The sequence below is a fragment of the Xiphophorus maculatus genome, chromosome 20, assembly GCF_002775205.1.
Source record: "Xiphophorus maculatus strain JP 163 A chromosome 20, X_maculatus-5.0-male, whole genome shotgun sequence".
Taxonomy (NCBI): domain Eukaryota; kingdom Metazoa; phylum Chordata; class Actinopteri; order Cyprinodontiformes; family Poeciliidae; genus Xiphophorus; species Xiphophorus maculatus.
The window spans coordinates 9,481,869-9,507,316 of record NC_036462.1 but is presented as its reverse complement, the minus strand read 5'-3'; the positions used below and the strand labels follow the sequence as shown (position 1 = coordinate 9,507,316).

General features: G+C 38.3%; 1 protein-coding gene across 4 annotated transcripts in view; it reads right to left on the bottom strand.

The window, feature by feature from the left end:
- The window catches only part of ephb2 (EPH receptor B2), a 127,746-nt gene that overhangs the window by 53,147 nt on the left and 49,151 nt on the right, over positions 1-25,448 (bottom strand). For all 4 annotated transcript variants that reach the window (XM_014469940.2, XM_023324947.1, XM_023324946.1 and 1 more), the window contains exon 3: positions 15,388-16,072. In XM_014469940.2, coding sequence (XP_014325426.2) covers positions 15,388-16,072 — 685 coding nt within the window. The remainder of the gene's footprint in view (positions 1-15,387; positions 16,073-25,448) is intronic.

The window sequence follows — 25,448 nt, the reverse complement described above, 5'->3', positions numbered from 1 at the left end:
CCTGGGCAAATTTTTACTGAGTGAATAGATTGACTAATTAGCCTTTATGTAATTGACTCATCGAAAACAAGGTATCGCTATGCTATTCATACGCCTACACAGTGTCTTTCACTCCTCCATTACTACGTCCTTAACCCTGATAAAAGAGGGGACTCGGAAGGCTGATCTTTGTAGTAATCAATGGTGGTTGTTCATCGTCGACCCCTCAGGTCAGTGAAATTAAGCACCCAACTCGCACACAGAAATAGGGCCGATGCTTATACTTATAAATTCTAGTTCAGGGTCAGAAGACTGATGTAAATAAACATTCTCCCATGCAAGGTTAGAATGCTAAAAGTCCTTACAAAGAAATATAAAGCACTGCCCCAGGAAGACAAATAACACCTAGCTTTGAAAGAAATATTTGCCCACATAAAGACACATCTGTTTTTTATTTCTCAATCTAGACCTAATAACTGGTGGTGATACCCTAAGCTGTAACTACTATCAAGCATAACTGGCAATGAGTCTTTTATATATCAATGGAGGAGCTTAAGAGGATTAATTAGTAGTATTCATTTTCACTGTTTAACATCGCAAGCCCTATTGTAACAATAATACTTCATTTTATGTTTGACAGCTAAATGTAGCAGCTGTATTCTGTTTCTTTTTGGACAAATATGTTGAAAGGCCCGCTTTCTATTTGGGGAAGGCCTCAGGTGTACTTGCTTAGGGGATTCCTGTTTAAGCAAAGTTAATCATCTGAATAAAATCTGGTAATACCACGTGTATACATGTATAACCCTAAAGCAGCCTACCAGCCTGATGGCGTAGCTACCCCCTTGACTTTGCTTTGCACATTCCATCAGTGCACATCTGACATATCTGCACAGGCCACTCACATATCATCTTTGACACTGACGTTGCAGTCTTGAAAGGGTCACTGTAAAAATATAATGGTTGGGTAGCTTTGTCTTCCTTTTGGCAGAAAACTTCTGTCCTTAGGCATAAACTGACAGGTGTGTGAATCATCAAAACTGCATGTATTTTTTTCCCCTTAAATGGATGAGATCTGCTGCTGTGGGACACAAAAACTGTTTATTATATACATACTCACCTACCCTAAAACACACACAAAGTGTGTTTAAAATCCAATTTTTTAAGGCCTGATGAACATTAAAAAGAATTTTGGGCAGCCTCAAATAAGTGAGGGTCTCCAAAAAAATACTGGAAGATTAGTCTTTAGCTCCTGGAGGCAGTGGGATTATCCCAGAGAGTCTAGAGGGGGTCGTGTCAGCTGCACTCATTGACTAAAATCCCCATCTGCAGCACACATATGAAATACCATGTGCAAATAATCTTTAGACGTCTTAGCCAATGTAGAAATACCAGGTAGATGTGGTTTTCCACAAAATGCCAGACAGGGCTTATGTACATTTGTCAAGCATGTGTGTCTTTGTAGATCAGGTTACCAAAATCCTTTATCCTATGCTCCTTTAAAAAAAATTTTTAAAAACCAAAGGAATTTATAAAACAAACTGCTTGGTACATACAAGGTTTTATCAACTAAATTATCTGTTAACAATAAACATAAAGAAATGTAGGTACATTCTAACTTTTAAGCACAGAGATGTTTCCATATTTTGCTGCCGATTTCCTGCAGAGAAAATAAATAAATAAAACCTTTTAAGACCATCATCCAATAAACAGAGGTAAAGTATGTAAATCATCTTATCAGCACACAAACAGGTTCTAGCTTGGCAAGCTCAATTAGCTTGTGTTCACTGCAGTGTGCGAGAGACCACTTTCTCAGCACGAGACCCGCACGAACAGAACCAGAGAGAGACGACAGACAAGGCGGACTCACAAAAGCCTGATTGTGACGGACCCTGGAAGGTCTGGAAGGAGGAAGGACTTATGGTCTCTGAGGATTTGATGTGGCTGATAACGATCTCCCAGCTAAATGAAAATGCAACAAAGTCCTATGAAATAATTGCTTCCATTGAAGTCCAAATCCTAAAAAGAGTAGGGGAGAAAATGTAGTATTGATAAATGAGCTTTGAATGATAGATTACTGTATTAAAATTTGAAAGTAAGCTATAACTAATATGTTGTTTCCTTTTGCATACTTCAGGATTACCAGACAAGACCAGACAGCTTGCAGCTTTCATTTGACTGGGCTGCTGTTTAGTTTGGAAGAACAAAAAGATAAATACTGAAGTGTTTGGGCATGGCGTTAGTATGTTTTGATTAAACAGTGACAATATCTCTGAATAATGCTGCAGTGACCCAGTTGATGCCCATCTTTTTGCAGCACTTTACTGACAGATAAAAACACATGTCTGAGATATGATTTCAATGCTAGTCAGTCAGTAATGGGATGTATGCCTGCTGGCACGGCATTCTCACAGATGGAATTAGCACCATCTATTGCCAAGTTTATGTTGGACCTATTCCCCATTGCCACTCTTAAATCCCAATGAGGAATAACACTGTGAATGATCCATGTGTAATTGAGATGCTTGGAGACTCAAGTGACTCTTGTCTTGCAATGTCACAACCATGCACATTTCTAATGGTAATGATGAAACACATGATCATGGACCAGCATTAACAGCATAAACACATTTTTATACAAAGATTATTTAAAATGAACTCCTACAAGGTTCCTGCATTGACAATATACGTATGTTCTAGCCTAAAGCCACTATGAATAAATGATAGCTTCTGACCATATGAACCAATAAAACTATGGTTTGTTTGATCTCCACTCAATCTCTCAATTTGAGATAAAACGGATTGTTCATATATATATATATATATAAATATGTCTTCTCTCTACAGACTCGACACAGAAAGAAAAAAAATACATATCTACAAGCAATCTGTTGAAATAGGTCATTATCGCAAAGACGTGCTGTGACTGCATGCCATCCCCAAATCAATACATGAATTGCTATATTTAGAAAGAAGGTCGCAAGGAGGAGTTAACAAAGCTCTAAAAGGGATGAAAGACATCAATGTGTCAGTTGTGTGCTTAAGAGATGGCTGCTCACTTTGGATTCAAAAGGCTTCAAGTCGCCTTCTCCAGTGAGAGATGCTCTCTGTGGAGAGCAGAAATTTACCTTGAGGTGGCCAAGTATGCCAGTTAGCTGGAACGGTAATGTTCAAGGTGATAAGGTGATAAGAATGACAACATGAAGAACTAGCTTTTATAAGTAGTATTGCAATTTTTATGCACATAAACATATTCAGTAGGTGCAATACTATTTATTTATTACTTTCACTTTTTTTCAAGGATGGCACACAGCACCCAGGTCAGATTACTGACCAGGCTTTCAGAGTCAAGTAATTCCTTAAAGAATCTGATAGCATGAAGTAGGGCATAAGATTTCAAAAAGCAACTCTAAACACCCTGATCTAACTATCTTCAAGAAAAGACGAGGAACAAAGTCACTGATATCTTTTACTCTGGAAAATGTCACAAAGCCATTTCTGTGGCTTTGGAACTTAAGTGAACCCTATTGAGAGGCATTACCCAGAAATGTAGAAAGAAAACTGAACACTGAAGAGCTTTCCCAAGAGTGGCTGTCTTACAAAAATTACACTGAGAACTCATCCAAAACTTGTCACAAAAGGACAACAGAGTTCTCACTTTAGGTTCAAAGATAAAAACCACTGCATGTTCTTTCTGTGCATCCATGGGTTCTCTCTAGGCCAACACTGTATCATATACTTTTACGTTGTAACTCCCTCCTCTGTCAGTCTTGGAAATTCAGTTCTTTATTCCAGCGGTGTCTCCCTGTGAGGTGCCAAGGTTTGTGTTTTACATTCAGCCAAATCCTCACCATTGTTATAACTTTGCACACCGAGGGTGAAAAAAAACTAAGACAATGGAAAATGAAAACGCTCCCATTAATGGCTGTGACTAATCTTTTCCAGGCAGTTCTTTAAGCCTGTTACTTCAGAGAGAAGACCTACACCATTACTGAGACAGGAGGAAACGGTGTCCTTGCTGTGTGTTCCTAGAGGCTGTTCCATACAAACTGTGTTGGTGGAGTGTAATGAAAACACCCTGCACATGAAAATGCACCGATACCCCCGCCCCACCAACGCCCACCTAAAAAGCCAGCATAACTCTATCGAGACCACACATCATCGAGATGACCACAATAAACCAGAACACTGGTCCCAGCACGAAGCAAGCATTTTCCAGGCATCAATACGCTGCGAGGAAAATCCGGGCTTTGTAGTAAACACAGGCGGGTGGTTAATGTCAAACCGGAGGACCAGTTTGACATTTAGCCCGTTTGCCGTGTCTCTACGTTAGTAGTTGTTCTAAGCTGTCTCTCTCTTTGAGTGAGAGCGTTGTTGATCTGAAGCAGATGGAAAGTAATGGAACAATTTTCAGGAAATAGTAAGTCAAAATAACAATAAATAATCATTCACTTCTTATTTGAGGTATTACTCCACGCAGGAGATTTGGACTTGAATTTCTGGATTTTTCAAATCTTTGGTAATCAGCTCTATCCTGTAAGAATATATAAACTCAGGATAGAAATAAATTACTTAGATCTGTCGGTAATGAATTCTTTCATATCAACAATAGAAATATTGATCTATTCCTAAAGTAAAGGTATCAGCTAAGTTGTCTATAAATCTGCTTTTCCAAAGAGGCAAAAATGTTCTGTATATATTATAATAAATAAGGACATTAATATATAATGTAAATTTTACACTACGAATTGCCCTGGGATTGTGGGATACTGAATTAGATCAAAAAATAGGACTAAAATTTAGCTTGATGTAACATGAAAAACAACACATCTTTATCTAATTGTAAACATAATGGGGGCCGAAGACAATGATTCATACAATCCTAGAGGTTTCAAAAATAAATACTTTGAAAAAGACAAAGCAAACCAGATCAGTTTTTTAAGATTACTGATGATACTTTCACCACTTTCCTCTTTTTAAACCTTTGTATAAACATATAATCTTTTAAATAAGCTGTGGAAAAGAAAGTAAAAATAAAACTCTAAATACCTAAAGGTGTCAAGGAAGAATGAGGAAAATGGGATGTGGGGAGATTAGTCTAACCCACATGCTACTGATGCATATAATGAGCTGGTAAGAATATTTTCACTGACAAGATAAGGATAAGCCTGGCAGCTTGTACAATCCCTTTCATCTTCCAAGGCATGGGTTGAAAAAAAAAAATCTGTACCCTTTGGATGAACCCAGTTTCTTACAAGACTTTAAAGATGCTAAAAAGCTGTGTCCAACAGCACCTTTTGTGCCCAGAGCTTAAAAGTACCACAGGAGAGCGAAACACCTCATTATATGGAGTAATTTATTTGCTTAGTTGCTGCCCAAGGGGACGTAAAAAAGTTTTAACATCTAGAAATTTCTGTAAGTAGTCCATTTAAAAAACTGATCTGTCCCCTGCAGCTATGAAACACCAACCCCCCCCCGGATGAGGCTTCAACTGTTAAACCAGGCCAAGATTGTTTTCTGTGCAGCATCAAGTATGCTCATCCTGCACAATTACAGACTTAATTGAGTACCGTGATTTAAAAAAAGCCAAACCAGTTATTACAATGAGAGTGTGATATCTGAAATGGAAAACAGACAGGCTCTTGAAAAAACAGGACGTGAACCACGAGGTGAAGAGGCAGCAACAGCCACATATTGAGAGCTCATTATTTTGTTTATGACTTCACGCCACCAAACACCAACAATATTCTATTATCCGCTTAGTTTACCGTCAACTCCATCATTAGAGCTGGCATTGCAAAGGTGGCAAATTTAAATTATTCGACATTCAAATTCAACATATTAATTCTCAAAACTGTTCCTAAAATAGACTAATATGGCTACAGACTACTTAGCTATTAGAGAATAACTTTATGCTAATGCTAAAATGTTTACTTTTAGAATCTGATTCTTGTTTAGTTTTCCTTAAACAAGAAACAAGGAAACTAGTTGAAGTTTATGGGAATATGAAAGGAGCAGTAATAGAAGAGGCTGCTTGAGATTAGTGCAGACATTCCGCTTTCAGGATGACAGCAACTCTAAACGTACAACCAGAATTGTACTCAAATGATTTAGATCAAAGTATGTTTTGTGTTTTAAAATCCAAGTCTAAATTCAGAGATTCAAAGCATGGGTCAGTAGACTTGCTGTTCACATGCTCACTGACCAATCGGAAATAAGCTATTTTGCTTAGAAATAGTTTCAAATCTTTCGATATACAAAACTAGTAGAGAAAACAAGCTTGCAACTGTAAAAATAATTGTTTTTACTTAGAAGAAACATCTCTTTTTTCTCAAATAACAATTATGTGGTACATTGCAGTCCTGCATAAAATTCCAGTAAAACCATTATAGTTTGTGGTTATGATGTGGCTAAATGTGAAAATGTTCAATGGGTTGTTTTTTTTCAAGGCACTGAAAATAATGACTGATTTAAGCAATGAAATATTCTTCACCTGAATTATCCCACGAGTCAGGAAAGCATGAGTAGTGACTAAGAGAAGAAAACAGAGCAAGGTTTCCGAAGTTGGCGCAAGGGGAGAACTTTGCTTATACGGATGTGGCCTTAGAGGCATGTGTTCAATTTCAAACTCAAACACTCCTCAGAAACCTCCCAGCAAGGTTGATGACAGAAAACTCAGCTATATCAGCCCAGTGCTTGGCGTTGACATTAGCCCATGGATTTCTAAACAGCACAGAATTAAATCCCAAAATAAAATAAATACAAATATAAACTGCTTGAGTAGGTTGTTGACTTTGCTCAAACACAGCAGAGGCCCCGCTGGCTGCAGCAACCTTGTGTGGACTCTATCAGCTCACAGGGATTCACTGAGGTCAACAGAGATATTGCCCTTAAATCCAAGAGTGCTCTCAGTTTATTGGTCCTTCCTATTTGGCCTCCTGCAGCAGAGTCGGTTGTTAATTTAAATCAGTTTTTATTTGTCTTTGAGAACTGCAAGCCAAATGAAAATAATTTCGATTGCCAAGAAAAATAAACGCACAAAATAAACCTTTATAGCTCAATATTAGATTGATAATGACAAAAACCAAGATTCACAATACAAGCTTACATACATCTTTAAGTAGTTGGTACCCAGTTGTTGCAGACATCTGATGTGAAATACACACACACACACACAGATATATATATATATATATATATATATATATATATATATATATATATATATATATATATATATATATATATATATATATAATATGTCTGCACCCCATTGAAAACCTCATGACCATTCAACCAAATGTTAATTTCCGAGCTCTTCCTGAGTTACCTCTGTCTGACAACTATTACTTTTCCCAGCCCTGTCCAAAGTTATAATTTTGTATGCCCTGCAACATTTTTGAAAGTTCACTTCAAATTTCTCTGTCAGTTACATGGAAAAATAACTATTATTTGTATATAGAAAAGAAGAAGGCTTGTCTTTCCAAATATGGGAAAAAAAAATTTTAACCTCAAGAACTAAAGAAAGCCCCCTCATTTTTAGTCTAAAAATGTTTTGAAAGGAGCTGTATCAGGAAATATTGCAGATGGCCAAATAATCTGTCTTATGCAGTCAAAACAGCAGGAGCTTAATAACCTGGTGTGAGAATGTTTAAAGTGTTGATATTCGTGATGCTTTGGCAAAGATGCGGATGATCTTCCCCGTTTATCTGCTGACATGCTGTCAGGCAGTTGGGTAGAAGGCAGTGGAGAGGAAGAGAAAGAATCTGCTGCTCTTTCTGTGTCCCTGGCTTAGAATCCCCACCCCCAACACTCTGCTCTTTCTTCCCCCATGCTGTTTGTACTCTAATATCTGTCTCCTTTTTCCTGGCTTCAGCAATGAAACTGTTTAATATTTAATCACTTGTAGCTCACCAGGAAGACATGTTTGTCTGTGGGTTGTATTACTTATTTTAGAACCTGTAGCTCTGAGCTGACTGCATGTGAACCTCCAACCACAATAGGTGGTGGTTATATAAAATGCTGTTATCACACTGCATCTCATGGGAAACACAGAAAATATGGGAAGGTAACTAAACAGAAACTTGATAAATAACAGATGTTTTTGTCATGTTTATATCTAAAATCTGTTCTTGCTATTTCTCAGTGACATTAGGATTTTAGCTGCAGGTAGCTAGGTATATGAATGGTATTATGATGAAGACTGAACATGTATGAATCAAAGTATTGCTTTTCAGTTTTAGTTTGTTGTGGCATGATCAAGGAGCATATTTGAATTCAATGACATGTATTCAGGAGAGACAGGTGAGGTCACCTCAACAGTAATCTTGACGATTGAAATAGGTATATCGGAAGTAAAATATATGCTAAAAATGATGAAAGAATGATGATGTTCTACAGTCTAATACATTTAAAGAATGTGACTGACATATTTAGCGTTTCTGATCAGCCATAAATGTGCAGTGAAAATGCGAGGGGTGAGGCAGGAAGTACCGTGCCTCATTGACAGAGGGCAGTGATGGGACCTATAAGCACAACAGCCAACAGGTACTCTTCTTCTATGCATTAAGACCAAAAACAGTGTGAAAAATACAGTTGGAATACAACTTCCTTGGCAATCATCCCCAGTAAAGCTGCCGGAATTTTAACAATGAAAGGAAAACGAGACAAACATTTATTTCATTTTATTTTTGTACAAAAGAGCGGTAGAAATATTTTTCAAGGTCAATGGACTTAATATAAAGACAAATGTAGAACCATACATAATTTTCAATTCAAAAAGAGAGAGGTCAGTCAAAGAAAAAAAAAACAAATTTAACAAATTTTACTTCATACTAAATGTGGTTTTATTTTCGTGCTATATTGTATGGAACTTATCAAAGCACAATTAAAAGCTTACATTAGTTAAGGTCAAAATTGTATTGAATTGTACATTTGATTTTAGGGGAGTCAGTGTCTCAGCACACACTTTGAACTGAGTTCAGTCAAGGGTATCGTTTTCCTCTGTTCTCAGTTTTATGACTCTAATCTAAGCCAAAAGCACACAACAAAAGATATCAGTGTTGACTGACTTTTTTAAAAAAAAACAAGGTCACTGATCCCCAGGAGGGATTCCTCCCTTTAACAGTCTGTCTGATTGTTTTCTATTTTTTATCTAGGCAGATGCTTGAGTCATCAGCCTTTCTTAGCTAAGAAAGATTCCTCTAGAATGAGCTATGGCATCGAAAAGAGTACACAGAGATATTGGGAAAATTCCCTGGCCTTGTCCCTGGTGAGAAATTGGAGGCCAGTGCAGAAGGATATGTATCCTGTATATTTCTAAATTCCAGGACAACCTGATCAAGGCAGATTTATCATTCTAAAAATCATAAGTTCTCAGAATTGTCAAACTGCTTTGCTTTTGTGTATAAACACCAGACAACTGACTGCTGTTAATTGGGTTAAGACTGAGATATGTATAGGTGTTAAAACAAAGAACCAGACCCACAGGAAGATTCCTCACCAACTGCAATGACCAGTAATGTGGAGAAAGGCACAGGGATTATATGAGGTCAAAGAGATTGAATCTGAGATGCAAAAGATGGTGTTGGATAATGAGGAATGTGACAGAGGGGCATGTGGAGCAGAGCCTAACATGTGCAGAAACATCTGGAAAACGTTTACAGGCTTAAAGGCCACGATCTCTGAGTTCGGCGAGATTCAAAGAAATCGCAGGACACATTATCACTCCAACGGATGATGGATGTGCTGTGAAAAATAGAATGGAAAGTATATGTATCAGTATGCTTTATGCAGTCAATTTACAGTAGGCCAATAAATCTTGTGAGGCTGTTCAACTTTAAATTAATATTCATGTGACCAAAAGACATATACAGAACTAAAAACCTTCTGCTGAAACTGGAATCCTACTGAACCATGCGGAGACTTGTTCATCGGTTTGTCTTTAATTCAGGCAACATAAGTCATAAAACAGATCAGAGAAGTGAACACAGCACAATGGAAAAAAAAGAAAATATTTAAATCACTGCATGATAAGTTGTGCTGTAAAATAGAATCTTGTGCATGTTAAAAAGTGGACCATCTGCTTCAACATTTTTTAAACAGGAGCAAAGTTATGCTTTTGTCTTCCGTTTTTGTAGAGTCCCTTAACTATACGGTTAAGGGACCGTATGATTTCTTCATGGAATCACTGATTAGCATGTAAGCTTTTTGCAGGAGACAGATAAGAGGTTAAACTAGCCAGCAAGATTTTAGTTGCAACCTCCTGTGCATCCTTAGTAGGTAGTGAGATGGCTGGGTTTTGGAAGTTGGTGCTAGGTGCTAGGGTTGGTGTAGTAATGTAATTTTCCAAATATGCTCCCCCATATTCAACTGAAGTACTAAGATGAAACATACAAGTCAGTTTACAGGTATAGGGGTAGAGTGGTTTGTCATTGTGAATAACAGTTTGCCATTGGTTACATTTGCTTAATTGGTGGAGGATGTTTTCAGATATTTTGCTCCAGAGAATGAAATAAAGAGTCTACACAAGTTAGCAATAAAGCTTTACAAAATTTATTAATAACTCTTGATTTCTTCCTAAGAGCTTTATGAACAAACTGACACCTCTTTGAGCTCATATACTTACATCCTACATTGCTTACAGGCCAAAGAGGCTGTATCGAATACACATCACATCAGTAGAGCTAAATGAAAAGATTAGTAATGGAAATCAAAAGATGTTGCCTATGATGCAGCTAATAAGTCGTGTTAGTTGTGCTGCCATTTAACAAGCAAATGTTGCCGTAATGAATATCTGCTCAGGCTCTAATTTGTATTCCTTATGCTTAACTGTGACTCTTCCAACAGCAGTTGAGCAAGCCATCTATCAACAAGAGTAAGTGTGGCTCTTACTTATAATGTTGTCTGGATGCTTACGGTGTTTAAAAAGTGTTTACATTATAGCCTTTTTCTCCTCTGTTGCTGCTTTGGTCTTGCTGTTACTGAACCTCAATGCAAATCTTTTTTGATCTGCTTACAAAATACACAATGCAATGAACAGCCTGGTAGGGGTGTATTTGTTTGGGTTTTCTTTGTGTCTTATTCCAGCATGAAAGGCAGACATCAGTGGGGTTGTTCCCCACTTGCACAGTTAGTAAATTAGTGTTGCCATTAAAGACAGCAGTGGCAGGGGAAATAAAAGCAGTGGCGTGAATTTATCTGTGCTACACTGATTTCCATCCCTAAACTCTCTCCAGACCAGGAAGCTGCAATAATTGGGATTCTGACAGTATGTTATGGGGATTCATTTCCTGCTTTTGCCTGCTCCCTCCTCCCTATTCTTTCTCATGCAATCATGTCTGCACTGCTCCTTCCTATGCACTAGATCCCCCTAACTCGTCTCATCTACGGCCACATTTGATTTGAGAATTTAAGACTTTTCTCTTTGCTTTGTTGCAACAACAGGGATCTTACTTGACAATACATGTTAGAACTGATGCCTTCCTCACCAGGAGTAGTATCATCCATGTGACACATAGATAGCTAAGTAACATTTCATACAATTATTTAATTTACTCGACAATGTTCATTATGCAATATTTATAATTATGAAGACAGGAATTTATCCAAACAAAAATAAAAGAAGGGTATTGGGTCAAAATATTACTGAAAGCATAAGTTGACATAAATATGTAAAGTCATGAAATCAATTTTAATTCCTTTTGACTGCAGTAAATGGCTCCAGATCAATTAATCAATTCACCAAATTGTATCACCATTTTGTACCAACAAATTGTGTTGTTTCCTACTAGTTCTATGAACAATCCATTCCCTATACTCTGAGCTGAAATCGGTGAATCCTCATATTTCTTTTCTGTAGTCTTTTATTTTAATGGATTAAGACATTAAATGGTCATAAAGTGGTTCACATCATGTAAATAATTTAATAAATTATTATCTAAAACATTACCTTAATTCTCATTTATGAAAACTGACTAACAATAACTATGCTGGTAGATATTTTTTGGAGAGGTTCAACCACCTTTTCTACAATTGACAATGAGCATAATGTATAAAATTAGTTGTAATAAGTTATTAAAACCAGTTAATAACAAGTCTGCAGATACAAAATGACAGAAAGCTAAATGGCCAACATTCTAACCCCTGAAGGTCTGATGTTATACCAACCTCCAAAATGTTAGCCGTAGATTCTTTAAGGCAGTTGCAGAGTTGAACATACATGAATTTAACTTGCTTGTGCAGCACATTCTGTAGATGCTAGATTGAATTGAGTTCTGAGGAATTTAGAGGCCAAGTCAACAACTCAAAGTGGTTGTTGTGCTCCTCCAAATCTTTGTTAGCCAATTTTTCTTTATGTTAGAGAACATTATCTTACTCAAAGAGGCCATAGCCATCATGAAATAATTTTCTGTGAAAGGTGCATTCTGTGTGTATGTTCAAAGTAACATTCAGATGAGAAATACCACCAGAACATTGCAATGGATGAATGGATAGACGCTGACCAAAAGCTGCGCCTTCAAAACTACAGAAGGGCCACAGATTTGGAGATGCCATTGTCAGACTTATTGAAATCCTTACATTTATTTCAGTTTCCTGCTTATTACACATCAGCTTTGGGAACAAAATATTCATGTGAATAAACCACACATATTACACCTACTGACAGGTGCCATGAGGAAGAAAAAAAGAGTTTTTACATTTCACCTGTAGTGAAATGTTATGTGTAATCAGTGTGGGAGTAAATATGTCACAATATCTGTCTCAATTTGACAAAGGTTAATCTAATAATCTCTACATTTAAAGTCATGTTCACCTCTCTATGTCACCCTCGCAATATGAGCATACGGTGCTATGCAAATTTATCTTTAGCTCCCCTCAGCTAGAACCTAGAAAGCTACGCAAACAATACCATATTTGTCACTACGCTTTCCCCACAGCCTCTCACACCAACACATGCAACCGAGAAATGAATCAAATTGTTATCTCTGTGACAGTTTATCTGCTTCCAAACTTTTATTGCTCAATAACATGAGGCACACTCCCACAGTTGAGACCCTTGAACTCACAATAGCATGGGGTTAGATGATCAGATTACATTGAAAGACACACATGGGCATTGTTAAGGGAGTTTGCAATTCCACCCATGAACATGGCTCTCGTTGTGCCCCTTTTCAATCTGAAGAAACCGGCAAGGGCAAAGAAAACCTGATGTGACACTGTGGTGAACCATCTCCTCAAGACTCTGAGGGGAAATTAGATCTGTCTTTTTAGGACTGTCTCTGCTGAAAGGCCTTTGCATGGTTGCTTGCATTCACTGCAGTTCTTAGAGAGGAAACTTAATCTCACTTGTAAGACAATTGCAGAGAAAAAGACCTTTGCAATTTGCTGTAAACACCACCTTACGCTGTCAATATTTTGACAGATTTCTTGACAGCATAATTATTTGTCAGAATCCCTGCCAGCGGTTTAATTGTTACATGCGTAATTACATGTTTAGTTGGAAAGATATTGCAAGAGAGCGTTTGTTGTACAAAACAGTGTATGAGTCTTGATTCCTCTGTGAGTTGGTGGGGCAGCCTAATTCCATAATGAAAGAGGATATCTTACAAACCCTTTGATGGCACTTCTCATAAATCAATTCATTACCCCATAATATTGGCAGGCAAAGCACATCTTTCACAGATCAATTTATTATCCAACCTCTTGCAGCTGAAAGGCAGTGGTTGACCACAGCTTCAAAAGCTGATATCAGTTTTCTGTCTTTAGGAAGCTGACTGGAGAGCAGACAAGCTATGCCTTCCATCAAAAAGAGGTTTCTAACAATGGAGAAACCACCAGAATAATACCAGTGTTACTGTGTTGTATTTTCTTTCAATAAACTTCACAATCATTTATCCTGAGATTTATAACTATTGCATGGTGTAAAAAAATATCCTGCATCACATTTTGCATTAGAGATTGTATGTTCCTGTTTTGCAATTTGCAAATCTGAGCATACACAGATGAATTTCTCACAGCTCCATTCTTGGGCGACTTTTATTCAATGTGTGTTTTGGTGTTATTTTCTTAATGTATTTCTTGATTTTAATATAATTGTTTATATTTCTATTTATTTTTCTTTATAAGGCATTTTAAATACCCTTGTTTTAAAATGGTGCTATACAAATAAACTTGTGTGGCCAAGTCTGAAAGATGTAAGGTAAGTAGAAACTTCTATCTATAAATTCACCACATTCACAATGAATCTCATATATATAAATATATATTAAAAAAAAAAAAAAAAAAAAAAACATTATGAATGCTTCATGCACTTCCTAGCTATTTTCAAGTGCTTCTTACTGGCCTATGTTCCATAAGAAGATGCCTGTGTCGGCCCTTATTAGTAGTCATTGAGCTTGCCTAGCAGTGTTTGTAAGGCTGCACCCATCCCATTTCCCTCCCAGCATACAGACTCCGGGGAAGTGCTGTAATTACAGACTCACATATGAGAGGCAGGAATAAACCGATCAGAAGCACAGGTGGGTGGTTTGAGGTTCTTGGACGGATCAGCATGACTCCAGTCTGCAAGCTATGCATGTCGTGCTGCGTCGAGTGATCAAGATCTCTAACAACAATGGCCAAATACCACCTGCCAGACTATGGATAGGGCATGGTGCAGGTAAATGTTGGGTGCATTGATGTTTTGAAAAGCTTGATCAATTCTCCTTTGAGGGATTCCAATTTACAGAAATGTGGCCAGTTTTGAAAAAAAAAAAAAAATCTCTTTGTCCTGTTAAATAAATAGAGGCACTTCACCAGTATTTTGACAATTTAAATGTCTTTTTTTCTGTCTGTTTTATTGATGATGAGAAAGGACATACTGGTGAAAAACAGAACAGACAATGGGTAATTTTATTATTTTGAAAGAAATATTTTTCTTCGAGTTAAAAAAATTATATACTGTATATGTAGTACGAATAAGGTGAAAATAATTCTTTAATTACACATTAAAAAGTAGCAGTTTTAACTGCTACTTTTATACTATCAGAAAAAACTCCCAATCACAGCTATCTAATTTTGTCATGGTCAGGAAGCATCATTCCCACAAAACCTTTAAGAATAATCAAAATAAGTCATATTCCAGAACACTTATATTGGAAAATAAATAGGGGATCAATGTATCTGTTATGGAAATGTGATGATGGCTTCAGTTAAACTCTGCATAAAATGTATACCCTTTCATCATATTTTTATGAATGACCTTATAACACTATTGTATTTTACTGAAAAGAATCTTTCAATAGTGTATATTGAACTAGTCATTGCATAAATAAAATCCTTGTGCGGTGGGATTACTCCGTTATAGTGGAAAATCTCAGTGATTTATTGAACTTAAAAGGATGATAACATAAAAAAAAAAACACAACATACCTCTACAAACGGTTCCATTTTCCACAGCCTCATTCCCGGCTTTGCACATACAGCGCCCAATGGGTACCATCCATTCTCCATCACCATTGCAGTAAAGCTTTATGGGAACATCCACCTCTTCTGCGTTAGGGATGCAAACACCCCTAGCAGCCACCAGTGAGGTGCTCTCTGCTCCAGACAGAGTCTCCTGGAACAGTGCCCCATTAGTGATGATTCGAGGACACTTTCTGTAGAAAACCCGGACTGCGATGAGTGACATGCAGCCGCCGTAGTCCTGAAAGGCCAAGTAAAAGCCGTTTTTCGACACAGGGCCAAAGCTTCGCACCTCCGTATTAATCTTCATCACTCTTCCTCCAAGGTCCACCTGGGAGAAGCTCTCATCTGCCGCAATGGTGTCAACCTTGATCCAGGGGTTTTCCATCCATGCTGGGGATGTTCTGGTGGCTGTGTCAGAATCTGATTCATAGTAATATAGATTAAACGTTTCTTTACAGGAGCCTGGGACATTCGGGATGCTACTGCAGTCCCTAACAGAGAATTTCATCTCCACATGGATCCGCTGTGCACCACGACGTCTGATGTATTTTGTCCGTACCCAGTTGTTCTGATTGCTATCGAAGACATTACAGACTTGGTACGTCCTGATGGTGTTCATGTGTTCATCGTAGCCGCTCACCTCCTCCCACTGTGGAAGGGCACAGAAAAACAGCAGATAAATATTTTTCTTGTGGTTAAGTTGGACTGTAGCACTAAACTTGTGGAAAACAAATAGTGCTCTGTAATTGAGGGAAACAGTTATTCTGATTAATTTAATTAAGTCTAATTGAGTATTAAAGCACTAGCTGGGTTGCATGTTTCTTATTAACGTAAACCATCTTAAAGTAATGGTAATGCAATTTCTCTAGTGATTAGCAAGTATGTTTTAATGGAAATTTTGTAATAAAGTTGATTACTACCGCTAATCAGCTTACAGTAATATTATGATCAAATTGATTGCATGGCGATGACAACTAAAAGTCCTCTGAAAACTCTATCTGCCAGGATGCATTTGATATTTTTAAAAGATTAAGTGAGAAGCAGCTTTTTCGATCTAAAATTTCCAATCAGAACTGAGTGCATACAATATAGTAGTAAGTGGTGGAGTAAGCCATGTTTATATATATATTTTTTTTTTCTTACAAATTTATATTTTTTTTTCTTACAATTTTTTTTCTTACAAATTCTTTATCAGTGTCATGTAACGTTGCAAATTCCTGCAAGCCATAATCAGCAAACTTTTATAAATTGTTTAAATACAACACAGATGATAAATCATAATTTATATTGTATTTCTTTTAGAACTGAATGCGGGTGTTCAATGCTATTCTAAAGAACTTTCCTATATTGATGCAATTGCAAAGAATATTACAGGGGCGTGCTGTGGTGGCGCAGGGGGTTATCACGCCCCACGTTTGGAGGCCTTAGTCCTCGACGCTGACGTCGCGGGTTCGACTCCCGGTCCCGACGACCTTTACCGCATGTCTTCCCCCCTCTCTTCATCCTCCTTCCTGTCTGCCTACTGTACAAAAAATACGAGCCACTAGTGCCGCAAAAACTCTTCAGAGAAAAAAAAGGGGAAAAAAAAGAATATTCACGAGAATATTCTTCATAGGAAAGAATATTCTCTTGAATAAAGAGAATATATGCCTTGTCATTTTGAGTTCACACTGACTATCCTGTTCAGATGAAACCTCTGCCTTGGCCATGGATCAGAACAGCTTTAAAAGCTGTGCTCTCCAACCACCATTGCAGGTCACGACCTCTACCTAAGCATTTCGGCCAAGTGAAAAGAAAAAAAAATCTGTTCTCATCCACTGAACAACTTTGCATCTGCACTGCAGACTCTACTTTCTCTCCCCCCTTCACTCTTCACTTCACAGCTGATATAATTTCTCAAATTAGTGCCCACTTAGTGAGGACTTTGACAGATTTTGACGGGCGGGGAGAAGAAAGTCACCCCTCTTGTTACAAACTCGCATTCTATCAAACACTTTGACTAATTAGAACAGCTTTGGTTCCTAAATCCCATGTCCCTCTTAATTATGGCTACTGTGATGCTTGGTTTGACCTAGACCTTTATAACACCCAGGCAAAACACAAATATCTAATGCAACAATGGAAAATAAAGGTTTTTTTTGTTTGTTTTTTGACAAATTAAATCTTTTTACCTGGCCAGTAAACCTTAAAAAAATGACAAAATATTAATTATTTTTAAACTTGACTTTCAATAAGAGATACCTGATATACACGATATATACTATAAACCCATTGAAAGAAGAGTACTTAGATAAACTGCTGAGCAAAACAATTTGAATTTTCACATTTGTTTAAAAACAGCTGTCTCCCTAAGGGTCATCACTGCGGCGTTTAGGACAAAGGCATGGTTGCATGTTTATTTTGCCAGTTTAGAATGTTGGGGTTTAAGGGTAAGACAGTCTTTTACCCACTACTGACAGACATCATCGTCACAGGTCATGAGCAGCCATTGACCTTCCTACTTGTTGTAGAGCAGTGGGGAAGCTGTGGGCCAATTAAATGGGAGCAGACAGGCTGTTCTGATGAGCACAGAGCGTTGAACAATCGCAGTTTAATAAAATGAATGTGAAGACAGGTGGGGGTGGCTACTAATGAGGGATGCAGGAGAGGGGAAACTCTAGAAAAAAAGTGTTGGCAGTAATGTGGGGGGAAGGGTTGAGTTGAACTAAAAAAAAAGAGAGACCCCAAACAAAATGTGTTTTGATGAAGGGCCTCCTTTTGTCCTGTCATGGCCTTTTTGCCCTCCTTTCATCACAGCTAGTGGAGGGAAGCAAATGGGGCATAATAAGAGCCTAACGATCAAGCACAGAGTGTGAAATTAGAAGAAACGTCTTCATTTTCACAGCTTTTTTACCCTGGCTCTAATCAAGAGGGTTCTAAAAGGGTGGTCATGTGTTTTAACTGCAGCAGGTGGAGGTAACAATGGTGTTGGATGTCAAGATAGATTAGCTAGATGGAAAGAGGTTGCCTCAGATAATGATGGACATGAAAACAAAAGGTTATTATTGTACAGAAATCCTGCCATATTTGGCTAGATGATTTTATGTCCCTGAGTGTTTTTATGTGGATAAGATGTAAATTTAAAAAAAAAATTATTAATCAGGATAACTGGGAAATTTTTCAAGGTCAACACACAACGTCTTTTTTCCAAAATATAACTACTTCATCAAGCCTATTAACAAGGAAATTAGTTTTCATGCTGCACATGCATTACTGAACAAAAGATCACACTTTTGTGATGAAAACTAAATGGTGTGAAACAGAATGCCCGACTAACTCCAGACAAAAGCATTCTGTTTTGTGCTTTAATTACTCTTGTCGATGATCTGAGTCCAACATTCCTGGACTGCATGGTTCACAAAAATTAAGTCCAATACTTGGACGTAATCCCTCTGGGGATTAATAAAGTATATTCATTCATTCATGTACACAATACTTCCTACAAGCATCCAAAATTAATTCTAAGCTATATTGTTAGATTTTAAAAATATACCAATTTAACAAATGTCGGATGGACCAACAAGACACTTGCATTTATGATACAATTGAAAAATACATACCAAAAATAGGACTGTTGTTGCAATGTATGCATTATTAACAAAACTATTTGCAGGTTCACTCACTGGTATGCTCAAGAACCAGCAATCAATTTTTCTTCACATTAGCAATATAGAGACATAATCGACCAGTAGAGTAAAGGACTCTCAGTGTAATATTGATTAAGATGGTTGGATGGAAAATAGGAATTGTAGAGACTTGCAGGGACTACAACACTCTATGTAGAGCTGCTTTCATTTAGAGTTACATAAAATGCTACAATTCAGTGATGCTCACTATGATTACAGTTCAGAATCAATATCACTTGATGAACTCCAGGAGAAAGCACAAATGAACTGCAAACTATGAGTGAATGACAATATAAGTCTTCCATTGGTAAAACTAAGTGGATTGCATCTACAGCATAAGTTTCAAGAAATACATTGTTCCAAATGCAAAATAGGTCAAATAGTAATAATACTCTTGCCGTTGAGATTGACGTTGAAAACGCAGCACGCATCAGTATTTTAAGTTTTTCTTAAGGGCCAAAAGTCAAAGAATGTCTGACTGGAATGGTTTGTATTTTGTTTCTAGTAAAATATTCTGCACTGAATCTTGACTAGCACAGCATGGACATACACGACCAACAATTCAAATAAACACATGATATGCAAGACAGCAAACAAACATATGTAATCAAATATTTAAAAGTACTCTTCATCCTTCATGCAGAACATTGTGGGCCTTACTGCTAATCTATATTTCATAGGGGTTGAACCATGAATTCAACTCATGAGAAAACCTGCATGTTGAGTGGTATTTTTAGAGACAGCAAGAATCAGTACATTTGTAAAATGAGTATAAGTACTAGTTTAATTAAAATGGCCCCAATGAGAACACTTTCAGAAATACAAAATGGTGCTTTAAAGAATCTGTAGTCATTTTAAAATAACTCATCCCGGTTTGAACAGTCCACAAATTGGAGTTTCCATATCTCTCATTCAAAGGTGGCCTTATGGTGAAAAAAATCAAATAAAATACTTTTTTTATGTTTTCACAAACAGAATTAAGGTAACTTGAATGTTGAGTGGTATTTTAGTTATTCTTCAAGGAGTATACATTGTGTGCACAGTAATTAGGGAAGTGAGAATTTCCTCATGATCCCAATACAATCACATGTCCTTTTGCAATGTCAATAGAATCACAGAAAAAGTGTTAAGAAAAAAATGTGCTCAGAAAAACAAACATGAAGCAACCAGAAACCAATTCTTCTCCAATGTTGTCATATTCCAAAACTGCAACCTACCTCAAGTACCCAGAAATACAATGTGTTCAGGTTTTCAGAAATATCAGAGATAAGGAAAGATGACACTAACCAACTTCTGATTAAGACACAAAAATGGAAATGTCAAGACTGAACCAAGAAAATTATTTTAAAACAGATTTTTCAATGGTTTTGTGAAGTTATGAAATGAGCAAATCGATGGATATGTAGTTGAATCAAGAGGCAGAGAGAAGCATTTTAACTCACATGTCAGTAAGGTTGAGGTGGGGTATTGTCATGAGTTGGTATTCTATTGCATGGCTAGCCATTAAAGTTTATGAAGATAACAATAATGTCATTGTCTCCTTCCTCACCTGACCTAAACCCTTTTGAGAGTTTGTGGGTCCTTATTAAATGGGAGATCCACAGTGAAGGAAAACAGAACACCTCTGAGCAATGTGTAGGATGTGGTAGATCCTGCTAGACATAACATGGATGTCATCACCAAAAGAAACTGAAACCATGAATGGAAGACTTGTGTTAGTTATTGAAAATAAAGTATTGGACACTGATATTTTTTCTAATGTCAGAAATATGTTTTCTTTTATTATTTGAGATATTTATGTTTCATGTTAAATACTCACTTTAACATGAAAACCATAAAACATAATATTTTCCATTCAGCTGTATAATGAGTCTGCACAGTATGTGTTGCCCAATAATTTTGAACACATGGCTAATGTCCAAAGAAAGCCAAAACTTCTCTCTTACTTTCAGAAATATTCATGTTTGGGATTTATTAACATGAAAGAGAGCACAGTGGTGGTTCATTAAACAATGAATCCTGAAAAATACAACTTGTCACTGTTGTACCATTGATTTTTTAAAATTATTATTTTTCTTACAACTGGGTATGCAAAATGCTAGGACATAAATGATTTCAAGGTGTTTGCAACTTTTTCAATGCCTATGTAGCATTGAAAAAGCTACATAAGAAGCTTTTTCCTAACAAGCAGTTAGTGTCATGAAATGCGGTGTGTGAGGTGGTGAGGCAGATGCAGATGACCAGGTAGATGTGAGAAAATGATCTTTTAATGATGAAAATAGTCCACAAAACCAGGCAGCACGACTGAGCGGAAGCCAGGACTCAACGTCGGTAGCAACAGGCTAAACAAAGGGACAGCAAGACAGACTGGTGCATACGACAAGGACCCAACAAAGACACAGGTGACACTAAATACACAGGAGGTAATCAGGGAACGAGACACACCTGGGAATAATCATGGGGAGGACAAGACAACACAGAGACTCAAAGGACACAGAAACTCAAAATAAACACACAGAAAAACACAGATTGTGACGTTACCCCCCCCCCCACCCCCCCACCCAAGGGCGGCTACTAGACGCCCAAAACAAGAAAACAGTCCAAAACTCAAACACAACAAGGGTGGGCGGAGGGGCGCTGGACGGGAGGCCAGAGTCCAAAACAACAACAACCAACCCAACAGGGTGGGTGAAGATGCGGGAGGCTGAGTCCACAGGGGAGGTCCAGTGGGCGTCCGCGGCGCTGGAGGCGGGGGACTTGGGAGGAGCACTAGAAGGCTGGGTCTCAGGAGGAGCAGTAGGAGGTGGAGACTCGGGAGAGGCACTAGGGGGCGGAGACTCAGACAGAGCAATGGTTAAGGGACAACAAAGGAACACAGGGAACACTAGGGGGCGACAAAGGGTCACTGAAAACACTAGGGAACGAGGAGAGAGCACAAGGGAACGAGGAGAAGGAATGAGGAAGCTCAGAGGGGGCACTAGTGAAACTCAGAAGGGGCACTAGGAAGCTCAGAGGAAACACTAGGGGGTGACGAAGGGACACAGGGAGCGGGGGCTGCTGTGGGCACTAGAGCTCTGGCTGGAGCAGGCTCGGGAACGCCGGCTGGAGGTGCTGGTCCCGGAGACGCTGGAGCAGGCTCGGGATCGCCGGCTGAAACGCCGGCTAGAGCAGGCTTGGGAGCGCAGGCAGGAGGTGCTGGTCCCAGAGACGCTGGAGCAGGCTCGGGATCGCCGGCTGAAACGCCGGCTAGAGCAGGCTTGGGAGCGCAGGCAGGAGGTGCTGGTCCCAGAGACGCTGGAGCTAGGCTGGTGGAGCGGAAGTCTGGCTTAGGAGGCAGGGGGTTGCCAGCCATGACAGTAAGAGCTGTCTGGCGTTCCCACTTTGCCTCCCGCTGCAGCTCCACCAACCAGAAATGGGTGGACCAGCCCTCCAACACATAAGGAAGCCTGATGGCTACTGTGAGGCTTTTATACGCATAGTATGGCTGTCCCATAATTTCTTGAAAGTCCTTGATGTTTGCCTTTAATTCCCTCCAGCGTGCGGTGTTCATGTTTGTTTTCTTTTGCGTACCTCACTGTAGTCTTTGTTGGTCGGGTCCTTCTGTCATGAAATGCAGTGTGTGAGGTGGTAAGGCAGACACAGATGACCCAGGTAGATGTGAGAAAATGATCTTTTAATGATGAAAATAGTCCACAAAACCAGGCAGCACAACTGAGCGGAAGCCAGGGCTCAACGTCGGCAGCAACAGGCTAAACGAAGGGACAGCAAGACAGACTGGTGCATACGACAAGGACCCGACAAAGTTACAGGTGACACCAAATACACAGGAGGTAATCAGGGAACGAGACACAGCTGAGAATAATCATGGGGAGGACAGGACAACACAGAGACTCAAAGGACACAGAAACTCAAAATAAACACACAGAAAAACACAGATCGTGACAGTTAGTCTTTATTAATCAATTCCATCATACAAGGAGGAAGTTACTCCAAAAATGTAGATATAGGACATTGAGCATTAAACCCTCATCTTCTTATCTAGGGTTCAAAACATAAACTGGGGCCAAACTACGTAATCTTCAGTGTCTTTATAGAATTGGAAACAACTAGGAGTTTACACTAACAGACTGGTTTTAGCAGGGTTTTTTTTATCACAACAGAAAGACTGAGGACCACACACTTCCCAAGTATACCTGCTGAGGTATCACAGACAGGATTTAACAAACTAACTAACTTTCCTGATTGTTAATCAGGTAAATTGTATAAATCAGGCACAGCTTTATGGTGAAACAAGAACTGCTTATCACTTCTCAAGACAGACATAGACAAGAAATATCCTGATATTTAAATATCACAAGATTTACTTATACTCTTTTTCTGTAAATCTTGTTTGCTTCTACAAAATTCTTCCAAATGAGAAAGAAATAAAGATTTAATGCTCAGTTCAAGGGCAAACTGTACATATCAGGAATTTGTGTTAACCTTCATGGAATTAACACCGCCACAAAGGCAACTGAAGACTACATGAAAACAATGCCAAACCCCACAAATTGTGTTACGCTGATATCGCCCTTCAAGGATGGTCTGAACACAAAACAGAAGCAGAAAACTCTGTGTCTGGTGGCATTACAAATGCCCTTGAAAAGATTTCATGCAGAAGGCAATGCCATTAAATTGTCGAGAATTTCCCTTTTCTTGCACATCTGGAAGACAGTAACAACCAACATGCAGACGGTCAGGAAGTTTGTTGGCTGCATCATGTAGGCCACAAATTCATTCTTCATGGACACTGTCTTCAACAGCCAGTCAGATTTGTGATAAATACTTGTATTTCTTCCCAGTGAACAAACTCTAAAGGGCTATTCCTTGCCTTGTTATGTATTCAATGCCTTGTGAAGCACTTAAAAATCCTATTTTCTAGTTCTATAACAGTAAATTCAATAACCAAAAATATTTTTGAGAAAAAAAACACATTAGTCAAGCAATGGAATGCATACACTGTCAGAACAATCAAACATTTAATGTTTTCATTGTTTTCACACAACATAAACCTTGTATTTATCACATCTTGTCACTACAGTGTTTGAATTAACCTGACCTAGCCTCACAATACAGAGCCACATTTCATATCACCCCTCAATCACTGACAAAAGTAAATAAATTATTCACTCAAAAGCAGAGAGAAACCCAATGGAAAACTCTTGGGGCACATTCACCCTGTTTGCAGTTGTGGGAAATCTGTCAGAGCAAGAGTACCTTCCCTAGAGGGACAGCGGACAAATGACACCCACTGTCTGCATTCAATTACTACGAGCGAGGCCATGGGAGCCAAATCCTGAAGGAAAGTGGGCCTCACAGAGAGGAGAGACTTACCCACTCCAAGGCTTAAGTAGAACTGTCTGCTGTAGCCTGCCTCGGCTTACATTGTCCACTACTAATGTACAACACATGAAGCAAGAAAAAAAGTTCCATCTTTTTCTTCCCTTTCACGATGCTACATGTGGATCATATTTGCATGTGCTCTTGAATCATTCTAAAAAACTAATTTCACAGAGTTTAATTGTGAATCATATCAAATTAGTGGTCTCCAGTTATCCAGTTTTCAATTACTCTCAAGACAGAAGAGAGGCTATATTAGAAAGAAGTGGCTTGCTTGAATTATCCACAATTATTTGTACACAACCACAATGCAATAGAGAATAGTTCTGATGAATCAAGACAGATGTCCTTAGCAAACATTTTTTAAGCATGCAGTCCACATCCCATTCCTGCAAAAGGCCTGCTGTGTCATGTGTCCCTAAGTGACACTAGATATATTGCATCCTCGTACCGCATCAGATTAAAACACATCTATAACGATAACCTAAACCACACACACTGCCTTATTATGTTCTCAGTCTATGCAGTGGACCTCAGTTTTCTCTCCACAGTAGTTGTGTGTGCTCCCTGGGGCCATAAGTCTATTTCTAAATGGCTGCAGTTGTCAGCTGTAAGAAAAACATTGACCACTTAACCCTGCACTGCTAGCCGGCTATATATCAGTTCACATAGTCATATAGTAGATATTCAGTGAGTCTTGCTCAATCTGCAGTCAGTGTACTAGCTACAGATGATCACTCAGTTCAATTTAGGTTTTTAAATAGCACCAAATCACCAGAAAAAGTCATTCCAGGACACTGCACAGAAAAGGTAAGCAGATGCAAATTCAAATTGAATTGTCATCCAGTCCAGTAGATTTAGACTGTGTTATTTCAGAATTATAAAGCACCAATTTGTGGGAGAAATTGTCCAGAAAAAGTAGCTAACAGATTGCATCAAGTCTTGACTTTAATTCAATTTCCACAAGAGAAAAATAACTCC